We start from the raw sequence: 22,580 nt of genomic DNA, 5'->3' as shown, positions 1-22,580 counted from the left end.
CTGGAGAGGAGTGCACAACAGCTCTCCACGTCACCAGGGCCTCAGGCCCTCTGGGCTTGGTCCCTCCACAAGTTACCAGGCTGTTTTAAACAGCATGGCAGCCCTCCAGAGCCAACACAGGGGTCTATGGGACTGTCCCCTGGCCCCTCTCTGGCTGAGGCAATCCTCCATGGGCTAGACACAGTAGTTTTTGAGCCACACCAGAGCTGCAGGGTACTGGAAAGCTCTTCTGCTCTTTCTGGCAGCTGGGGCTGCTTTTAAGGTGTAACACTGAGTCATGAAAACAGGGTATAGTCTGCTTGGCTGGGATTTGGAGCTAGCTGTCCAGTGCCCCTGTTCTGCCATGGGCTCAGTGTGACCCTGGGCAAGCTGCTTGGCTTTTCTTTGCCTCCTCCTTCCTCTGTACAAAGGGAACAGTAGCTTTGCCCTGTACTGCAAGGGGCTGTGAAGGGAGCTGCTTCCCTTCAAGAGCGGTTAGCACTGCAGATGGCTGTTAGGAGACAGATTGCTTGGACCATCTGGACCATCTACAGCCTGGGCTAGCAGGGACCTCACAGATCATGACACTGAGCTCCTACTGCCAAAGATACCATGTCTCATAGGACCTGTCATGCACAGATCATGACACTGAGCTCCTACTGCCAAAGATACCATGTCTCATAGGACCTGTCATGCACAGGGCTGGCTCCTGCTGCTCCTAAAATTTTGCTCATGCGCATCACATCACTTGGCTAAGAATTAACTTGGTGTTTATCCTACTGACACAGCTAGTGATTCCTATGCCTTACCTCATAAGGTGAGACAGTTCTGTACTTTTCATCCCTGAGGCTCACTAGATTGACCGTGCTCCCACCTACCTTGCTATGGGAGGAACTTCTTGAAGTCCACAGGGTTATGAAAGAGGCAGAGAGTTAAAGATGAGAGCAGACTAATATGTCTTGCACAGAGGACTAAATGCTGCATAGATGGGTGCCAGTTTAAACACGTTGTTCATTTCTTGCTTGCCTTCCTACCTCCAGTTTACCTGAAGCTTGTCTGTGGTTCATCAGGAGTGCTCACACATTCAATGCATGTAACATCTGGGACCCATCTTCCTCTTGCACTGACACATCTACTGTACGTAACATCTGGGACCCATCTTCTCTGCTATGTGGTTGTTTCTACTGTATGTAACATCTGGGACACATTGTCCATCTTCTCTATTGAGTCGTCACTAGGGAAATGCAGCATGCCCTGGATACTTATGTGTATAAGCGAGTGAGTTAAGGTTCATGAGTCCCCATAATAAAGGTCAATGGGAAACACATTGAAACTTACTATATGACTCATATGCAAGAGTGTGTGTGTGTGGATTGTGGATGTGAGCTGTGATTATTATTTCTTTAGTGTCTACAATATTCTAGGCACTGGCAGGGCAGTCAAGATAGCATGTGCCTCTTCCTGAAAGCTATTACAGCCTGAGATGGGAACTGACAGTGCATATGAGAGGGGTGTGAAGGTGGAATTAAATTTCTGTGTTTTTCAGAGGGACATTTGCTTATTGAAACATGGGTACTGCAGTCATTGCAGTGTGGGCAGAGAAAGGTAGGAAAAATATAGATAGACAAGTGACCACCAGTTTCAGCTTGGTGAATGACCCCTTGAATGTTTATCCAAATGGAGCTCCTAGTTGCCATGCTGGATTGCTAGCAGTCAATACAGAAAAGTTTGGAGGTGACTACAGTACCTGATGGGCATAGCTATGTAGGTATAACCTCTGCCAAGCTGCTAGAAAAATACAGTTCAAGCCACCCAACCTGTGCTGTGACCTCTTCTCTTGGAAGCACAACCAGTGATCCCGGAGGTCCTGGGGCATGGCAAGGGTGTCACTCATCATCAACCCCTTCCAAGTATTGCCAGCCACAAGCTCAATGAATGGGAAAATTAGAAAGTGAAGTCTCAAGAGGGGAACTGACTCAGGTGATTATCATGAACATGATGGCCCAACTCAAGATCACAGGGAGCTGAAGAGCCTACTCTCTACACATTCCAGGAAAGAATTTCAAAAGCTGTAAAGAGATGAAACTGCTGCTTTTTACACACTGTGTACACAGGTAAGGCATCTGATGCAGTCAGGGGTAGAGTGTCTATATCTGCTGACACCATTCTTGGGAGGAGATAGCAATTTATGCAGACACCTATTTTTCTGTATTATTTGCCTGTTCTGCCACACAGTAAAATGTTACAGTGACTGAAGTTCACTAAACTTTTAGCTGTTAGTCTGATAAACAACACAACACTCTCATCTTCCTGGGACATTAATCCAGGAATCCTTCACATTATGGACACTCACAAGCATGAGCCATATGGACATTTCCTTTACATAAACTTCACAACGTCTCATTGCTCAAAGCCAGGGAGTAATGGATGAAGGATAAATGGAGGCAGGGATTTATTGGGGCACTGCTAAAGAGAACTGTTCCTTGAGGATGATACAGTCAACAGCTTGTGTGTTGTCTCTAAATCTTCCTCTCAAAAAAGCTTTTGAGGTCATTGTAGTGGGATAACCACATTGCATTTCATGCTCTTTTACTCCTAAGCAGAGAAGGCTCTAATCTGACCAGCTAAGTTCCTCCTACTGACAGGAAAAAAACACGTCTGTGATGTACCCGGTACTCATGTCAGAAGCCTTTCTCATTTCTGGCTTGCCCCCAGAACAGTGGTTACAAATTCAAATCCCTCCAGCTCTGGAGTGCAGAGAAATTCCTCTCTGGTTAATGGGTAAGCTGCTCCTTGCACTTGCATTTTGGGCAAGACGATCTCCTCTGATAGGTTTCTCTGAGGGCTACTCAAGTGTGTGCTGGGTCATGTGCACGGGGCCATGGGGGAGGAGAGATGCTCAGCTCTGCTTTGGTACCCATGCTCTGATGATGTGTGTTAGCTCGGTGATCTGGTTTTGTCAGCTAAAAGTGGGGGGTGAGGAGAGGGGCATTTTTTTGCTCTCCAAGGTTAGTAAAAACACATCTCACCCAGCCTTATTCACACAGAACTTGAAACCAATTATAGGGTCTTTCCATATCCAGAAGAGAAAACGAGAATCCTCCAAAGAGTGATTCATCCCTCGCTAGACAGGGCTCTGAGATAACAGGGATGATTCACCCTCTGGAGATGCTGATCATTTTCCACTGCTGACTAGCTGAGATGAGTAATATCTAGATGGCTACGGTCAGAGGAGACCAATCCACCTGGTCCGCCTGAGGGAGACGTGAGCACATCAGAAGCTTACCTGAAGGGAAGGAAGGTTGTGTAGCGAGGCCATGGAGGATGACTCAGAAGAATTTTACTTCCTTCCTGGTGGTATCTTAGGATTTCCCACCATGAGGGAAGGATCTAGCACTCCAGTCATAGCAGAGGCATGAAGACACCAGCCTCCTGGTCCCAGCCACTTGACTTCCCAACTACATACCTGGCCCAGGCTACTCTACTGTAATACCAAATGCCAGTGTGGCTGATCCCGCTGCTGTTCTTTGAGGGCTGCAAAGGGAAGGCAGTGAAGCTGCTTGTTGGGTCTTACCAAGGGCACAGTGACCAAGCCACGGTTTTTGCCCCTATAAAAGAAGGTGATGCATTTTCTGCCAAGTGGATTTGCCAATGGCTTTTGAAAATGTATTATTGTTCGTCATTGCAGTAAAAATGCTAGTGCTCTTCAAAGGTACTGGGGAACACTCCATAAACAATATGGGGAGACAAGCTGAATGGCAGAGAAAGCTGCTGGAATAAGAAATAAGGTCCAGTGACACAGTTCGTTTCCTAGTCTGGGATACTCTTGGACCCAGACCAGGGATTTGGATCAGGCCAGTGTAAGCAGAGGAACAACTCCAAAATCTGAATGTTGAACTGGATTTGTATTTTAATGCACCTTTTTCTCCTCAAACCTGGTCTGATATTGCCAAGCTATTGCTGCTGATCCTGGTCACAAGCACAGGTCTTCAGTGACAGCTCAGATTGGGTGAAGTGGAGAAAAGAGCTAGCGAGCGGCAGGTTGGATGACAGCCTGTGGTACACAGAATCAGAAAAATCTTGTCTGCTCAAACTCTATGCCAAAAAGCAGTAATTCCTCTGAATTTGGCTTATCATCCCTGAACCAAATTACGAGATGTGGCCATAGAGGAGGAGAGCCTCAGTCCCTTCCAGGGACATCAGCCCACCTGTATCCAAAGAAAGAAAACACAACTGTAACATTTCCTCACTGCCTGTGCACTGGCTCAACTACACAAGCTACAGGGGCCACCTTGCCGTTTTCAGGTGAATCTCAGATTGTGCACACTACACCTGGGAGGAAGGATCATGGCACATGGAGCCAGAGAGTCTCCTGCTTCCCTACAGCCAGTGAAGAATACTAACAGCAGTCAAACTTCAGCAAGGAGTCACCACACCATGGCTACATCACTGCATGAAAGTTACCTGCAGTACATCCAGATGTGCGGCACGCCTGACTGTAGTGTTCACTTGGATGTGGTAGATATCTGCTCTTTGCCCCTCCTAGATTTCTTCTTTGTAGAAATACCATTAAACACTTGCAATGCCAAAATGGAGACCAGACTTCTGAAAACAAGAATGGGGACAAAACTCCACTGTCTTAGCTGTGCTCCTCTCCAGAGCTGTCTGCTAAGAAGAGGTGTCTCAGGGAAAAGAGGGGATTTCAGAGATGGGGCAGGAAGGTTTTGAGCAGCAAGTGTCCTCTAGAGTGGAATGAACTTCTTTAGCATGCTGCCTGCACTGTGACACTTTTTCTGGGCTCTTTTTCCTGTCACAGGCATGCTTTCTGCTGCAAAGTGGTGTATATATAACGGGTGAAATTCAAGGTCCTGTGCTCTCAGTAGCAGCAACCACCAAGTACCAAAAGTACTTGTGGTTACTTTGTTTCAGTCCATCTTCAGATTCGCCATTAAGAACTACCTCACTGCTCTTCCGTGACCTCTTTTTTCATTGTGCTCCAGAAAGACCCTGTAGCCAATAAGTCATGTTACAGGACCGAGGTGGTCTTGCCACAAGACAGCTTCTATGCCAACAGATTGTAAGTCACTGCTATGTTATGTTGACTTTATAGATTTCTGTTTTTCCCATAGCTTTTATCCTCTAAACACCCAATGGAAACAACACCTTTCTTAAACCTTACTACATCACATGTGATTTACAGAGAAGAATATTGCTGTTAACAGCAAAATGTCAAATCTCAAATAGATCAAAGAAGTGAAATGAGGAATGAATTGACTGAGCTCTTCAGGCCATGCTGATTCCAAAGTAATTTTTTTCTTCCTTCTGTCATAAGAATTTATATGCTTGTGAGAATCTGATCAGGTGGGAAGAGCTTTCCTCCTTTGTCTACATCAAAGTCCACATGTTCTCAAATTGCTATAAGTCATTCTTCGCATTTTAATCTCCGGCCATATGTATAAAAATAACTACCTGCCTTGAGGGACAGGGGATGAAGTAGTCTTTATTGCATTTCCATAAGACTCCAAAAGGTTCCTGCTAAAGTTGTCAGAGAAGTGGCAAACCTCTGACAGTTGGAGGAACTGGATTATTTTAGTTGGAGGTAAAATTAACCTGTATGCAAGGAGTGTATATGTCAGGCTGATTTAGCACTCAGAGATTATGAGTCAAGTAAAGCTGGAGTGAAATCAGAACATAATGGGAAATGATATTTGTAGAAAACATGAAAATGCTTGCAATATTTTTAAGAACAATGTATATGACACTGTTTGTCCTACAGGTTACATCCTGTCAGATCATGAAGGCATTGAATCCTTCTGCAGGACAGATGTAAAGGACAGACACTGCTGTCATATAAGCATCTGAAATGGGAAGATGACATTAGCAGAACTAGTGTTGATGGGACTGGAGTCCTCCTTAGGGAGACTGTGGGAACAACAGATTTGTGGCAGAGTGCCAAGCGAATCCTGCAAATATTTCAGAGGGATGCAGCGAACAAAGACTATGACGGAGAAAGAAGAACTAAAATGAGAGCAAGGACAGGATCCCAGGGAATGGGACCTATTGGGCTGTTGCCCACCACCTGTGTATTGTTGCAGTGGTAATGGCTAACTGTGTACTGGGTGCATTAGCCACCAGGTAGCAGGAAACGGTTTGCTCTAGGTGACTGACACATGCTGACATGGAGGGAAGGTCTCTTGCTTATCTGCAGTTGCTTCCCTGACATGCTGCATGCAGGAGGAATTGCCAAGAGACAGAAGACAGATGGAGACAAGGCCACAGGTTTTTCTCCTGGGCCCCTTTGCTTTAGCAAACACACCATCAAGCCCAACAGCAAAAGAGTCAATCCTTTTGGGATACAGGGCTAACAAACTGCCCACAAGGACTGAAGACAGTATTTGCTAGCATTATGGTGCATCTTGCCAGAGAGACAAGAGAAGACTTAAAGTGCATTGTGGAAAGGAGGCAAGAAGACCCTGACCTCACAGTGCAGAATCTTGAGGCTTCACTCCTCATGAAGGCAAGCGCTGCAGCTGCTATTGGGGAAAGGGAATATCGCAGAGCAGGGTGTGGGGCATGACTGAGAGATAGGAGAGACTGATGGCAGAGGAGGAGGTGAATGCAATGGGGAGATTTGTCGAAAAGTAGCTGGGAACCATTCTCCAAGTCTCATGTGCCACAATGGGTTTCTGTGCTTGCAAATGCAAGGATGAAGTGAGGTATGGGCTTAGTGTGCTGGAGGCTGCTGGGGCAGCAACAGCTGTGGGGAAATCCCACGGTCAAGGCTAGTCCAAGGCCTTGACTGTTGCTGATCACTTGGACGATGCAGAAATATCTGAAAATTACTTTATTGGGCTGAATGGGCTTTTCAGACCTTTAGCCAAGACACCAGACTTCTAGTTCCCGCTTATCCCAAATTTTGGTATTGATGGACTATGATTTACATGCTCTCTTTCCTCTGGAGCAGGGTTACCAGATGTTTAGATGTTTCTGGACAACCCCCTGCACATGCAGGCCAGGGGATGGGCTAGAGCTGTGGTTAACTCCCTGATCCACATGCCATGCTCCAGGTACCAAGGACTTACTGAGGACATCAAGTTTGATGCACAGGTCGGTATCACAGCTAGAAGTCATCTCAACTGTACTCAGATGTCTCCTTTTGAACTGTGTGTCCCTCTCCAGCTGTGAATGGAGAGGACCAGGCACTGCTCTGAGTGATCCATCTATGAAGGCAGGTGCCTGCTTCCCAGGAGATGAGTTTCTCCCCCAGTGCATCTAGTTCTCTTTCTTGACTAAAGGGTGCTGCTCAGACATATGGAGATGAGCTCAGCTGGAGCCTTCCACACTGCTGATGGCCCACCGGGGGTTAGATGACTTTATGTGTGTCAGCATCTCTGTGCCTCCTATGTCCACACGCTTGGGGTCTGGGGTCCACATGAAGTGACACGCAGCCACAAGTCTCTGTGGGAGGAGAAATGAGCTACCATGGGGCAGGAGATAAATGAATGGATGCTGACTCCAGAAGCTTTGTGCCTATGCTGCTGTGTCTTACTGAGTCAGAAAACCTGCTACTGTCCTAGGGATGCCCAAAGTCTCCCAAAATCCCAGCAATTAGCTATTAGTGCAGTTCCTCCCCAGTCTGGAGGAGGGAACCCCAAGGAAATGCAGAGCTCTTGGATTCATGGCCATAGGCTAGAAATCAGATCACCATGCTGAAAGCACAGGCTGGTACTGTGGACCTGAACTACAGTGGTAACTTTGGGAAAGCTGCACTGGGCCACTTAGAAATCTTATCCTCCTGGAGCCTCTGGCCTCAAAGCCAGGTGGGAGAAGCTGTGATGACTGTCCTGAGGACACCATATAGCCACCCATACTGGAAAAGCTCTGATATTCTTCTGGCTGGCACTAATCTGTCCTTCCCCCTCCAAACTGCTGTAGGCAACACCCACCCAGAGGAGCCAGACACACGCTAAGCACCTTCCCAAAGTGCTGATCTGCGAGAAACTCCAGAAAGAGCCAGCCATTCTCCTCACTTTCCATAAGTACTTGAAAAAGAAAACCCAAGAGTTTATCTTGATCTCTTAATCCATCAGGTTTCTTTTCTCTTTGCTTTCTCTACCTCTGCAAGCCTGGTAATTATAATTTATAGCACCTGCTCACTTTGAAATACCTTGGACTCCTTCTGCCTGGCAGAGGAACAGACACAGTGCCCATCTGCTTTAGTTAAGTGCTCACAAACCACAAAGTCGTTAATTAGACTGACACACGACTCTTCCAGAATACACATGGTATGTTGTTACTGCACCTATAAACCACTGGTAACCAGATACTCTGCCAGGGGATCACAACTGGATCAGAGCATTACGCAAAGCCTTGGCACCCCTTGCAGGGCTCAGAGCATTGCCATCAGGTGTGCGTGTTCTTTCTAATCCTCCCCACTGGGCTTCCCAACATGCTTCCCAGATAAAGCAAGCCTGCTGGGAAGCAGCTCCCTCACACTTGGTAGGAGGCTCAGTCTCCAGAGCTTTGTATTCTCTTCTTTTGAAATCCAAATTCCTCTTTGTATTCATTTAGTGATCCCCGCCAAGGTCTCCTTCCTGACAGCTTGGGCTCCAGGCAATGATGCCTCCACATCCTGTAGCTGACAGGGAGCAGGGCAGGTCTCATTCTGGCCCCACAGGCATGGCTGCAGCTTCAGAAGACCTGTGATGAGGGGTGTTTGTAAGGACAGGTGTGTCTGATGTGGATGGGGATATTTGGGTAGATTTGACACTTGCCTCCTCAGGCTGGCTGATATCCATGGGGCAGAGTGAATCATGAACACCTCTGGTTGGGAAATGCTGACCCCCCATAGTGGATATCTCCCTCTGGAGGAGGAGTGGCCCAGACCACATGAAGTCCCTGATCAGTGATACTCGGTGATATGCAGTAAGCCAACCTGGAGCAGCCAAGCTTTGGATCAGCACATGAAGTGATCGGGAATGGTTGTCCTAGGCCTACAAATGCCCTTGTCATGGAGTTATGTTGAATGACTGGAAACGTCCACCTGGTTTGCCAGTCTTCCCAGCACCTGTGTTAGAGTTTGCAGGAGGAAGCCCTGTTAGTGTGTTTGAAATATTATTTGCCAAAACTCAGGACTGCATCTTCCTTGGTTATAAAAGGTATGGAGGGATCACACAGGGCAATAGGAACAGCCTCTTGGAGAGCATCCACAGGGGAACACCTTGACCCTCTCACCTCACCCAAACTTGCCTGAATCCAAAGTCAGTTTTTTGGCATGCTGTCTTTCCTGTGAAGGACTGGAACTTCAGTAACTTAGGTTTCCTAAAAGCCAGTATGCCTCATCTAGGTTAGTTAAAATTAGTGTCCTCCCATTGCTGGTTCCTGCACTACAACACATCTTTTGCAGGTGACACCACACCTCCCATGGAAAATCCTGCACACCTGAAGCTCCTGGGCTGGCAGCTTTGAGAAAGCTCCTTGCCTGAAGACAGATCCTCATCCTAGCCAGGTCAGAAGGGAAGAGCAGGGAGAGGGCCCCAGGAGAGCAGTGTAAGCATGTTCTTTGTGACAACTGGCCAGTGTTTCTCCTGCCTTGTTTCTGGTCTTCTAGAGACAGATGTGAGGGCAGGACCCAGGCCATGTTAACAGAGAGCTGCTGCTTCCTCTCCCTGGAGGTGGAGTCTTTTGTTCAGGCTGCCACAAAAAAAACCTGTGTGGGAAGGCATGCAGGGTGCATGTGCAAAGCAAGAGAGCTCCAATGTGGAACAAGGTTTCCTGGGGGCAAGGTACTCTGGGGAGTAGAGTTCATGCCCTGACTGTGCCGTGGACTCTCTGATCATTCTGGACAGGAGAATCCTACTTCTCTGTGCAGCATCCCCCAATAAAAAGGAGGAATAACTTTCCTTCTGCTCTCTGAGTGACAATGTTTATTGGAGTTTCTTTCTGCCTGGACTTTCGTCTCCTTGACCATGTATGTACAAGTTGATGTCCTGCTGTTAGAGACTCCCAAACTTGCTGCAAACTTCCTAGCTGGTACCATGACCTCACAGCATGCATCTTGTGGAGCCTGAGGAGCATCTGGCTGCCTGCACTGTCCGGCACTCTCAGCCAGCAAGCAGAGGGACTTCAATACAGGTCTGAACATGCCTCATGCCTGGGACCCCAGCTTGGACCCCAGCAGTGCAGCAAAGGGACCCAGCAGTTCAATTCCAAGTGCTACCAAGGCTTGGGTGCATGTGTCCTATCTCAGTGGGCATCCTCTCTGAATGCTCAAAAGGCAAGACAGCTGCTACCTTTGGAGACAGCTGGAGTTTATTAAACATTATTTTTCTCTCTCCTGTTTCAGAGACTCCACTGACACATCAGGTTTTTGCTACCTTTCAGCTCTAACTTGGTGCTGTGCAGGCAGTAGATACCAACCTCTCTCTGTCCCACAGTGGCTAGAAGCATGCCTTTCTGTTTTACTTGTTTGGCCACCTCATCCCTTGAATTGCCTGGTAAGTCCTACTGGTAGAGCTATGCTCAAAACAATTGTTCTCAGCTTCCACTTAGTTTGGCTGCTTCTGTTGTAAACCTGAGAAAAGCCTTGTGTATCGAAAAGTCTGTTTTTCCTCTCCTGTGCCAGCTTGTCCATAAGAGATACATACTTTCCCTTCAAATCCTGCCTGAATCCCAGAATGACAAACGTGGACATCAAATGCAAATATCTGAAAGAGCAAGAAAATAACCAGCACACAATTCCTTTCTGTCTAATACAGCTGTCTGTTCCACCCCACTCCTGTTCGCTCCCATTTTCACCCCCCTTTTCAGCTGTCCTGCCTGCACAGCATCTGTTGCCAACCTGCAAAGCAGATAGTTAATACTCCATGAAGTGCCGTACAAGTCTGGTAACTGATGAACTGTCATGGTGTGCCATAAAGCCACTTCCTCTTCTGAATGGAAAAAAAATAGTCTCTGGGCAACACGAGTACACTGCGTCTCAGATAGCCTGACCAGTAATGCTTGGAAACCATACTCTGGGTGACCTATGGGTGTTCCAGGCTGGCTAATTTTTTGGCAACGAATACACAAGAGTCTCATAAACTTGTGGAAAATGACTCAGGATTTGAAAAAGAGGGAAAAAAAAGAAACTTTCTAATGCAGACCTGTACTGGAGGCTCTTGGCCTGAGGTTAGTAACTACATTTGGAGAAGTCATGGCAGCACCAGTGAAAACCAAGTAGAGCATCTTAGCTCTGTATCTGCCTTAAGACATAGTGACTGTCCACACTGTGCCACTCCTGTTTTTTAAATCAGGTCTCATTTATTTTTATGGATCATTTTCCTGTTTGATAGGAGAACAGAGGAAAAGGTGGCTACAGAAGAGCATTTCTAAACATGAGCTAGAAGGAGAATTGCAAGACTCTGCAAGCACTGGCTTCTCCCTTGGGGGAGCAGCACAGGATGGAGACCCAGGATGAAAGCAGGTCATGCTTTCACCAGTGTGAGACACAGCAGTGGTACAATCTCGTAACACACACTGTGTCTTCAGAAATGTCCCCATCCGCCCAGAGCAGGGCTGTGCCTCATAGCCATGCTGGGCTTAGTTATCAGACATGGTTCTTGGGCCTTCACCGTGCCTAAGGATTCTTTGTTGTACAGTTTCTTTATAAAGAGGAGAAAGTGCAAATCATCATCTTTTTCTGCATGTGCCCTCCACACTTTCAAGTGGCCAAGCTAGAAGCACAGACAGGGGTTGGTGCAGTGCTAATGTGAGGTGCAGCGCTAATGTGAGGTGCAGCTGGCTTGTGCCTGTCCTTGGAGAATAACTGTCTGTGGAGAATAACTATCTTGGAGAATAACTATCTTGGAGAATAACTACCTCCTGTACTCTCCGTACTGAGGGCAGGTTTTACTGCAGCCTGTTGGTGATCTGCGATCAGAGTCTTTCTGAGAGGTACCTTCTGCCAATCCTTTAACCAGGTAGCTCAGACAGGGAAGAGGTCTCCATTGCGTGGGACACTTCTGAAACTTTTGCTTCCAGTGACTGCCCCTCCATCCCCCCCCATTTTGAAGAGTTGGACCTACCCTTACAGGCACAGCATGGAAAAGCGACTCTAGGGGACCTGACTGATCTTTTATGGCTTTACCCTGAATTCTCGTAAGCACAGAAAGAAGAGGATGGGTGAGGTGGGTTCACTGATGTGAGACCTACAGAAGATACTACTGTTTTGCCACTTGCTTTTCGTTACAGAAACCTCTCTCCTGGGAGCTTTTCATCTTTCACACAGTCTATCCTAAATACTTCCTCTCCTGATGACTGCTGGTTATACATACCAAGCGTGCCATTGCAGAGTCTTGAATGAGGCATGGAAACACCTTAATGTGGCAAGTGGAGCCAGGACACCTAGGTCCTACTCCTGACTTTGCTGTTGCCCTAGGGAAGATCACTTTGCCTTCCCATGCTCATGTCATTCTTGCCAAAGCAGTGCAAGCACTGACAGTGAGTGAAGTCTCCAGAAATCACTTCTGAGTGTGCAGCTAGAGATGGCTATATGCAGGTGTTATTATCCTAATGGGGAAAGATCCACAGCATCTTGCCCCACAGTTTTGCTGTGTCTACCAATTCCCACTAATTTACTGCCTGTGGCTTAGCTAATCCCTTTCCAGTTTCTCTGATCAGGTGAGATGTGATGAAGAAGATCCAGCCCAACCGCAGCACGTCCCACCTTTCTGACTTGGCGAGCAGGATACCTGTCTGAGTCAGGGGGAGAGGTGTTGCCAACAGCAGATCTGCCACAAGGTATTGTGCTGTTTTCCCAATGCACGTCTCTTATTTTCTGATACTTTGCTGGTTCTCAAAGCTGCGCCTCCCAAAAAGGGTGTTTGTTTAAACAGTCATCTGTGTAAAGATGGTCCAGAAGCCCTGGGCAGTCTGTGACCATAAGAACAGGTATCCAGGCTCCCTCGGCTGGAGGGGCACTTTAAGCTCCATCCCATTAAATGTTTTTTTTCTCAGCAGGAGCCTTCCTTTGAACTTATTTACTCTCACCATGCCTGGTGGCTGGTGGATAAGCTGTGGGTCTGGCTGGTGTAGTCGAGAGCATTGGATAGAGCCATCCTGCAGGTCAGAAGTTGTTGCCCCCACTCCCACCCTGAACCCAAGTCTTGTCATGTCTAACAGGTTTTTTTCTTTTTTTAAGAAAGAGACAGGAGTGGGAGGCCACTGGCTCAGTCCCTCCTGTGCACAGTTTGTGTCTGGGACAGGAATTTGGGTCCAGTGAGAGGCTGGGAAGGGAACCTGAGCCACAGAGGTGGAGCTGGGGAAGGCTCAGAAGAGGTGGCCCTGGTCCGGGGGGGTTGAGGACAAGTATCCTAAAAATGAATGGTGAGGAGAGGAGGCGTGAAGGAGCCCAGAGAGACTGGGCATGGGTGCTTGTGCACTGCTAGGAAGAAAGACCTGCCTGAACTACCAGGGGTGAGGGGCTGAGGGCAGCTTTGAGGGGAGTAACAGCCCAGACAGGTTGGACCAAAGGGCCAAGGCTGCTGGGGAAAGGCAGGAGTTCCCTGCTCAGTCACCTCAGACCCTGGATGGGATCCTGCTGGCTGGGGCAGCATGCTCTGGGGGCAAATGGGACACAACTGGCAACAGAAATATCTTGCCACTGCTGCTGTGGCTCTTGAAACCAGTCCTAATATGACAGGCATTAGGCATGTCCTAACCAGACATGCCCTGATTCTCAGCCCTCTGATTTTATTCCAAGCCTAGTCTCCCTCTGGTTGTCTGAAGAAGCTTGTTTCTTCCTAACATTTGCTCTTACTGTTCAGTTTCTGCAGGAAGAACACAAGATCCCAGCTGGCCCAAGCTCTCCCTCCTCACCCAACTTTGGAGACACTTGGGGGGCCCACACTGGATGAGGTGGCCTCGAAGTGCACTAAGAGCAGGTACCTCTGTGTTGATTCAAGATAAACCATCCTCCCACCCTGAGCCTTCAATGAAGCCCAAAAGTGCTGTGAGCAGCTGCTTGGACCATTTTGCATTTCTCATGTGCCATGTGGTATTTTGGGGGGGGGCTGTTGGCTGAGGGGATGGAGTGTGCGGACACCTCAGCTCTAGCTGAGGTGGCCACCCATCAGTGGTGTGTGCCCTAGGCCAGGTGGCCCGAGCAGCCATGGTGTGTGCAGGCAGTTGAACCTTCAGAAGCAAAGGTTGGGTCTATCCAACCATGGGCTCTGGTGGCACTGGTTGTCACACACTTTCAGGGGCATAGGAGAGACAGGCTGAGGGGGGAAAGGGGCATTCCTGGGGCAACCCCACTGCAGTGACCTTCCATGTCAAATTTCCCTTGAAAGGGAATTCACCTGGAAAACAATCTAATCTCCAAATCGCTGGACTGGGAGGTCTTGACTCTGGCACTGGTGGTGATGTCAACACATTGTAATAACAGCCACAGCCATGTGCCAATGGTGTTTCAGCAACAAATGTTTCAAATCTCTCCTGGCAGAAAGAGTGTTCATATCCTGCACAGCCAACACCCCCACTGTAAATTAATATTTAAATTAATATTTACAGAAACTCCTACTTGGTGCTGGGAGGGCCACACAGGGAGAACTGTGCCCAGTTTTGGGCTGCCCAGTGTAAGAAGGATGAAGAGGAACCAGATGGGTCCAGTGGAGGGCTGGCAACTGAGTCAGGGTCCCAGAGCACTTGCCCCAACGAGCAGAGGTGGAAGGAGCTGGGTTGGTTTCACCTAGCAGAGAAGAGGCTAAGAGGAGATCTGCTAGTGACCCACAACTAAAGATGGTGGAGCCAAGCTCTTCTGGGTAGTTCCAAGGGATCAAACAAAGAGTAATGACCACAAATTGTGCTCCAGGAATTTTAGGTTGGACTTGAGGAAAAGCTTCTTCCCCACGAAGAACAGCCCCAGGCCAGGTCACCAGTGAGGGGGGAATCTCCATGATGGGAGGCTTTCAAGGCTTGGACAGACAAAGCTGCAACTGCTCCACCTAGTATTGGTGACAGTCCTGCTCCAAGCAGAAGGCCGGCCTGGAAGCCTCCAGGAACTGCTTCCAGCCAGCATTTCTATGACAAAACACACAGTGAGACTAGTACTGAAGTTAAGGGTTAGGGATAAAGTTAGTTTTTGAGTGGTTCAGCCCAGTTCAGAATGCTCTTACAAGCTTTGGCAGTGCTGCTTACACCAGTTGGGCGATTACCAAACAGAGCTTCCCTAAATTCAGTGGCACTACCAGGGTCTGATTGCAAGTGTGTCCACACTCAGGAAAACTGCAAATATTTCAGTGACGTGTGATTTTTAGTGGATACAGTAGCACAAATCTACTGCGGATATAGTTACTTTAAAAGGAAAAGCACAATCGCAGCCTCAGCTTCTTCTCATGGCTGAATCAATAGAAGTGTTTCAAAGCATTTCTACCCTGATGTAACTACCCTCTATCTGGGTAAAACAGCCCGACTCGCATGTTGACAGACCAGAGTGTCCTCTGTGCTCCCTAGCAGGTCCCTTCCTCACTGTGGTTGGCAGTGGAGAGGATGGAGCCCCTTCTGGGTGGATATTTTCCAGTGTTCCTTGAAATATGCATTGGCACTGGTGGCCTTTTCATCACACCAAACACATGGGGAGCTGTAATTTCAACATCCTTTACCAAGACAGTGTTCCTTCCTTGAAAACTGCCCTCCCCTCCCTTCTATGCTAAGTGACAGTAATCTTTGCTTTAATTGGAAAAGAAAAGGAAGAAGGGACAGAACATCCTTGACAAAGGAACTAATGACTCAAATGCTGGGAAGCCTGGGGCCCCCAAGGGACTGTGCAGCTTGAAGCATTGACTTTTAATGACTTACAGAGACTGGAGGTTTGGAAGATCTCTCAGTGCCTCTGCAGGGATGCGACTCAGCTGATTGTTCTGCAACATCCTATAATTAGAAAAAAGAAAACTTTGTTAAAAGAAAAAAAAAAAAAGCCTGACATAAAATGGTGTTTGCTGCTGCTTGTTTCTGAAGCTGTCCTGGACTCATGTTGGAAAGCTAGAAGGGTTGGAAAGCACCATGTTGGTCACCCAGGGCTCTTAAGCAAGCTTGCAGGCAGCTGGCAGGTGAGCTGCAGTCCAGGCTGGCCCAGGATCCTGCAGCAGAGGGTCCCAGGGGTGACTTTGGTGCTGCAATGGGGGATCCACTGGGAGGATGTGACCGTAAAGGGGTCTCTCCACTGCACACTTGCGTCTGTTAGTCCAGGATAATACCAGTGCTTTCAGCTGAGCTGTCCTGTATTTATACTTGTATAAGACATCCTTCTCCCAGTGTGTGCCAGTGGTGGTTACCTCTGCAGAGTCTATGGAAACTAGCCTGTGGACTGTGTCAAAGGGACAGAGCATGGCCTTAGCAGTGAGGGGCAGCCCAAAGAGTACTGATGCAAGTAAGAAACTTTGCCATTGCTGTGACTGCTAGCTTTACTGCAGAGGATTCAGAAGTCTGTCATGAAAGGAAAGTTGAAAAAGACAATTGTAGAGACAATCTTTAAAAAAGGGAAGCTATAGGCCACCAACCTCTTCAATTTCTGGAAGAAAATGGGGACTTACTATCAAATTATTTGGATGTACACAGAAGAAAAAGTAGGGAAACAAGCAACTGTCAGTAGTGTCTAGTGAAAAATGGGTTGTGTAAAAGCAATCTAGTTTTTTTCTATACAGGGTAAAAGCCCATGAGAATGGAGAAGAAAGCATAGACATCATCTACCATGACTTTAGCTTTACTTTAGTAAGATGTTAAATGCTGGCATGCAATGCAGGAGAGAAGACACATTTGATGTGGTATGAAAAGGCAGCAGAGGGGCCATACTCAAATTAATAAATGGTTCCCTCTCCAATGAAGAACATGCTTAAGGGTCTACAGCATCTCTCCTGGAGATGACACTCAGCATTATTGCTAAGGACCCAGATGATAGCTGGGAGGGGAAGGTTGTTACCTCTGCTGACAACACGGGGCTGCACAAGGCACCATGCACATACGAAGAGGTGTGCAGAGATCAACTAGTGTGGGAGAGCGGCTGGAAAATGCAGGTTGCTGCAGGGAGACCAAGAGAAAGGCTCCGTGGATGGACAGGGATAAGCAGCTGTGCAAATACAACTGGGAATAGGCTTGCAGCCCTGCCAAAACTGCCTGGGGCTGGTGGGGATACCTGGAGACCCAAGACAAGACAGACTTGCTCTTGGGAGGGTGCAGAGACACTTTGGGGGTGGCTACATAGGGGTGTGAGGAGCAGGACACTAGCTCTGATCCCTTTGCTCCTCTTGATGCTGGGCAGGCTTTGGCCAGGCCATGCTGTCCCATCTGGGCCCTGCCCTGCAGGACATGGGGCAGCAGGAGAGCAGCCAGAGGACAGTGGGCAGAAGGATGAGGAAATGCCAGATCCTCACCTGTGGGGAAACTAGAAATTACAGGGGTGGCAGAGGAATGTAATTGGGATAATTTGGTCTAGAAGAAAAAAGGCTCAGGAGGCAGCGTGGGAATGTCAGGCACGGAGATGTGCAGGGTGCTCACACACCACTCCTCACCGGTGGGGCAGGGCAGGGCTGGGCGTGTTTGAAGTGGCTCCCTCTGCCCGTGGCCTCCTCTTGCATCTCCTGCGCAAAACTGGTCCATGGGCAGCACAAATGGTCTCAGGTGTCCTGGTGCACTCAAGGGGCAATCCGAGCCTCAGACACTCTGGCAGTCTCGGATCCCTGCTCCACTGACTCCTAATTTTCCTCTAATCACTCTGTTGTGCCCCACTCCCTCCATCCTGCCGTTCTCAAAATGCTTCCCCTCTTCACCCTCCTGGGTGATCTTCTCACCACGTGCTCTGTGTGGACACGGGCCAAGTACAGGGACCACAGAGCACCATGAGCTTCCTTGCTGATGCACCCAGAGCCCATTCTCTCAAGGTGCATGGTGCAAGGCTGGTGGGGCCCCTGAGAGGAGCATGACCCACAGAGGGTCGTGTGGCTGGTGTGAACTGTGCTCTGGCAAGTCCGTGATCATTGCCCCTGGTTCTCCTTCCATGCTTGTGGAAGGGGAATGTAAGCCCCAGTGATCAATCTCATGGGTGCTCTCTGCAGCCCACTGGGATGGGGAAGCTCATCCAGACAGACAGCTGTCATGCAAGGACCAACCCAACTTCTGGGGCTCCTGGTCCTGCATATGGGTTTGTTTCCATAGCCAAGGTGTGCTGGAGGGATAAGACACTGCGTCCTGCAGCCTAGTGAAGAAGTACAACAATTCAGGTCAGTTGAAAATCAAGAAGATGCACAGCTGAATAAGGAGTCATACAGAGTGGGGCTTTAGGAAGCACTGTTGGAGTTTTGCTGGGACACCAATTGGATCTCAGTGGCTCTATGAAATCTGAGCTCAGTGTTCTGAGTTGATCAGTGGAAATATCTGGAGTCAATATTAAAGCAAATCCCATTGTCATACTACTGCTGGATCCTGCTGCCTCCCATCTATTACAAGTCCCTCCTCCAACCAGTAACACAGACTGAGAGACTTTCCAGACCACCATCAGCATGGGCTGATTCCAAAATGAAGCCATTTTGGCACAGACAAATGATATTTATGAAAGATGCTTCAGAGACCTCTGAAACCACTGGAGTGCTGGACAGTGCTGTTTTTCACAACAGCAGGGCAGCTAGAGAAGTTTTCAGATGCTGAGACTGGGACAAGAAGCAATGCTTCTTCACATGGCATGTAATTACTCCAATAAGTCATCATCAGACCATGATACAGAGAGGCCAAAAAATCGTTCCAGACAGGGTTAGATAATTTTATAGGGACAGGGCCACCCTGGTATTAAACAAGAAGTTATTCATTCAGCCTCAAGCTTAGGAAAGCCCCAGCTCTTCTCACTGGGAGCTCAGGTTGAGCAGGAAAAGACATGCTGCATCTACCACTGGGTGTCCCAGGATGGCTTTTCTTACAGTATGGTTTTAAGGACAACCCCAGTCAGGCCCCTGGTCCCTGCAGTCAATCCTTACATGTCATGTTAAACCATTCCTGCATATTAATTTTTTTCATAAAAGGCTCTTGCAACAACAACATATAGCATGATTTTGGCAAGAGCTCGAATAATTGTACCAAAACCTGGGGGATGATGTCAAGGAAGTCTCTACACACTAGCAGGAGTGCATCTCCTTACTGTAGCATCTGGGGCTGCTCTGTACTGGGGTGCCCAGGTGCCACTACAAAAGGAGGATGCCAAAAGGGTTCAGAGGACAGCAGGGCACCTGGAGAGCTGTGACAGTGTCACAGGGTCCCTCTCTAAGTGGTGGCATTTCCCCTTTTGGGATGCTGGTCTTCTATGAGATGCAAAAGGCCAATGCTGTAGTTCACTGAGGAGATCACCCACAGTGGGAGTCCTGGGCTCCAGGCCAGGTCCAAGGATGGCCGATACATTCTGCATTAAGGGGTCACTGTATGACTTATGTGAACAGCATTGCAAAGAGGGAACAACTCTGAAAACCAGTCATCTCTTCACTTCATGTCCCTGAAAGCTTTGGGCATGCCCTGTCCCCTCCCTGCATTCATGCTCCCCCAGGAAAGGAAGCTGCATTGCAGGGTGTGTGCATGGAGGATGGTGCAGGGATCTGCATCAGGATCCTAGGTACACCACAGGATGACCAACTGAGGCACAGACATGGTCTGTGAACTGGGACCTCAGTCCACAAGATCACAGCAACCCTGAGATCCCAGATCACACTGGCTTCAGCCTTTCTCCACTGGCATCTGTCTTTGCTCCTGCCTCTCCATCAGCTCCTGGCTCCAATTCAAACAAAATTCCTGGACTTCATTAGCTTTCCTATTGCAAGCTGCTGCTTCACCGCAGCCTGGAGACACCCTTAGTAAGCGCTTGACTTCTGCCCATGGAGCAATCTCACCACCTATCCAGCCCTATGCCCACTCTGACTGGTGCATTTTCTCAACTGCTAAGTGCAATTTTCTGTCTTCTAGCAGCTGTATCAATGAGTGCATTGGCTTTGTGTGGCAAGGTTTTGGTAGCGGGGGGGGTTACAGGGGTGGCTTCTGTAAGAAGCTGCTGGAAGCTTCCCCTGTGTCCGACAGAGCCAATACCAGCCAGCTCTGAGACGGACCCGCCGCCGGCCAAGGCCGAGCCAATCAGCGATAGTGGTAACACCTCTGTGATAACATTTTTAAGAAGGAAAAAAAAAGTTGGGACAGACAGAAACGGCAGCCGGAGAGAGGAGTGAGAACATGTAAGAGAAACAACCCTGTGGACACCAAGGTCAGTGAAGAAGGAGGGGGAGGAGATGCTCCAGGCACCGGAGCAGAGATTCCCCCGCAGCCCGTGATGGTGAAGACCATGGTGAGGCAGGCTGTCCCCCTGCTGCCCATGGAGGTCCACAGTGGAGCAGATATCCACCTGCAGCCCATGGAGGACCCCACGCTGGAGCAGGTGGGTTCCTGAAGGAGGCTGTGACCCCATGGGAACCCCGCACTGGAGCAGGCTCCTGGCAGGACCTGCGGATCTGTGGAGAGAGGAGCCCACGGAGCAGGTTTTCTGGCAGGACTTGTGACCCCATGGGGGACCCATGCTGGAGCAGTGTGCTCCTGAAGGACTGCACGCCGTGGAAAGGACCCATGCTGGAGCAGTTTGTGAAGAACTGCAGCCCGTGGGAAGTACCCATGTTGGAGAAGTTCATGGAGGACTGTCTCCCGTGGGAGGGACCCCACGCTGGAGCAGGGGAAGAGTGTGATGAGTCCTCCCCCTGAGGAGGATGAAGCGGCAGAAAATAACTTGTGATGAACTGACCGTAAACCACATTCCCTGTCCCCCTGTGCCGCTGGGGGGGAGTTGGTAGAGAATTCAGGAGTGAAGTTGTGCCCGGGAAGAAGGGAAGGGTGGAGGGAAGGTGTTCTGAGATTTGGTTTTATTTCTCATTACCCTACTCTGGTTGATTTGTAATAAATTGAGTTAATTTTCCCCAAGCTGAGTCTGTTTTGCCTGTGACAGTAATTGGTGAGTGATCTCTCCTGTCCTTATCTCGACCCACAAGCTCTTTGTTATATTTTCTCTCCCCTGTCCAGCTGAGGAGGGGGAGTGATAGAATGGCTTTGGTGGGCACCTGGCATCCAGCCAGGGTCAACCCACCACAATGAGTAAAGTCCTACAGGTCTGCACTGGTTGATGAGCCACTTCAAATGCAGCACCAGGCCTTCTGGACAAGCTGAGGACATTGGTGAACATGACAAGCAAAGAAGATTCACGCCAGCAAGTGCTCAAAACCAGGTCTGGATAGTGCACTGTCACCTTGGGTTGGCACTGTTCAGGTGACCATATTGGATCTTGCGGACACTGGCAGACATGGACACACAACCTGCTATCCACAGCAGTCTGACTGGAACCCTCATAAGTCACAACTCTTCAGAGGTCATGTTTTATTTTCAGAAGTAGGAGGATTGTTTGTTGGTAGAGACCACGCCTGAACGACCAGAAAAATGCTGGGATCAGGTCCCATCACACCAGGATCCTTGCACAAGACAGTCTCAGCAGACTTACAGCCCTCAGAGGTACAGGCCTGTGCATGTTAAAATGTCCCCATCTTGGGAGGCTGAAGTGACTCAGCCAGCACAGTCAAAGGGCTGTTATTGCTTGAGGCAACTGTGCCTGGAGCCTGTGCATGGGGATTAAAGACATTCCAACCTCTGCACGTTCCTCTTCCCTCCCCATGGGAGCGTCTCGTGGATGTGCCACACCATTCCCTTTGTCTCAAAGCCATTTCTGTTCTGCACAGGCTAGGGGTTGTCAAAGAGGTAGGGTCTGTCTGAGGATTCCTGAAGTGTCCCAAGCCACCTGCAAGCCTGCCACCCTGGGGCAACATGGCTTTTTTGGTGATGTTTTTTGATGTGTGTTCACAAGCCAGGCTAGTCAGTGCCTGTCCTGGACCACATGAGGTGCTGTGATTGCAGCTCAGGGGGAGAAGAGAAGGAGGGACCAGTGGGGGTGGCCATTGGGTAGGGTCCGTCTGGCCAGGAGATGTGGCATGTGCAGAGCAAGGCCACTCTTGCCAGGCTCACTCCAACCTACCTGTTGATGGAGACCAGCCATGGGCAGCACTGGAGCAGTATGTGGGTGGGAGTGGCTGCAGGCAGCACTGGGTCAACACGCTTGTGCAGGCAGGTGCTGGGCAGCACTCACGCCACTGTCTGTGCAGGCAGAATGTGGGCAGCGCTGGGTCTGCACACTCAGGCAGACTGGTTGAAGCTTGTTGAGGAACGGAGCAGCGGGGTGGGCCACCCCAGCTGGCTGCTGTGAGTGCAGGGTCTGCAGCCAAGAGGATGCACCCAGGCATTTTGCCCTCCACATTTTTGGGGTGAGGCAGGCTCAGGTTGTGGTTGTACTTGGAGTCTTTCCCTGCGGAGTTTGGTGTGGGATTCCTTCTTGTCTACTAAGCGCTGCTGCTGCTGCAGCATGTTCAGCCAGGAAAGTAAGAGGCCTGGCAATCCCACTTGTGCGGCAGAGAATTTGATCAGGGATACATGTGGGAGGGTGGGATGTGGTGTGAAGCCATGGCAGCACAAGCTCAGCCACATGGCCAGCTGGGATGGATGCTTCCTGG

General features: G+C 49.1%; 1 protein-coding gene and 1 long non-coding RNA gene across 5 annotated transcripts in view; one reads left to right on the top strand and one right to left on the bottom strand.

Moving 5' to 3' along the window:
- The window catches only part of LGR6 (leucine rich repeat containing G protein-coupled receptor 6), a 151,711-nt gene that overhangs the window by 57,330 nt on the left and 71,801 nt on the right, over positions 1-22,580 (bottom strand). The window contains exon 4 of the mRNA XM_052815412.1: positions 15,817-15,888. Within this exon, the coding sequence (XP_052671372.1) occupies positions 15,817-15,888 (72 nt within the window). The remainder of the gene's footprint in view (positions 1-15,816; positions 15,889-22,580) is intronic.
- LOC128154582 (uncharacterized) overlaps positions 1-22,580 on the top strand; it is a 109,246-nt gene that overhangs the window by 72,562 nt on the left and 14,104 nt on the right. For 2 of the 4 annotated variants that reach the window (XR_008239379.1, XR_008239382.1), the window contains exons 2-4: positions 6,944-7,086; positions 12,979-13,083; positions 13,785-13,901. This is a non-coding gene — a long non-coding RNA (uncharacterized LOC128154582). Of the gene's footprint in view, positions 1-1,634; positions 2,094-6,943; positions 7,087-12,975; positions 13,084-13,784; positions 13,902-22,580 lie in introns of those variants that run through there. The other 2 variants (XR_008239381.1, XR_008239380.1) reach the window with 2 other exon arrangements.

The sequence above is a fragment of the Harpia harpyja genome, chromosome 19, assembly GCF_026419915.1.
Source record: "Harpia harpyja isolate bHarHar1 chromosome 19, bHarHar1 primary haplotype, whole genome shotgun sequence".
In the NCBI taxonomy this organism is placed as follows: Eukaryota; Metazoa; Chordata; class Aves; order Accipitriformes; family Accipitridae; genus Harpia; species Harpia harpyja.
This window is presented reverse-complemented; position numbering and strand designations above follow the sequence as displayed.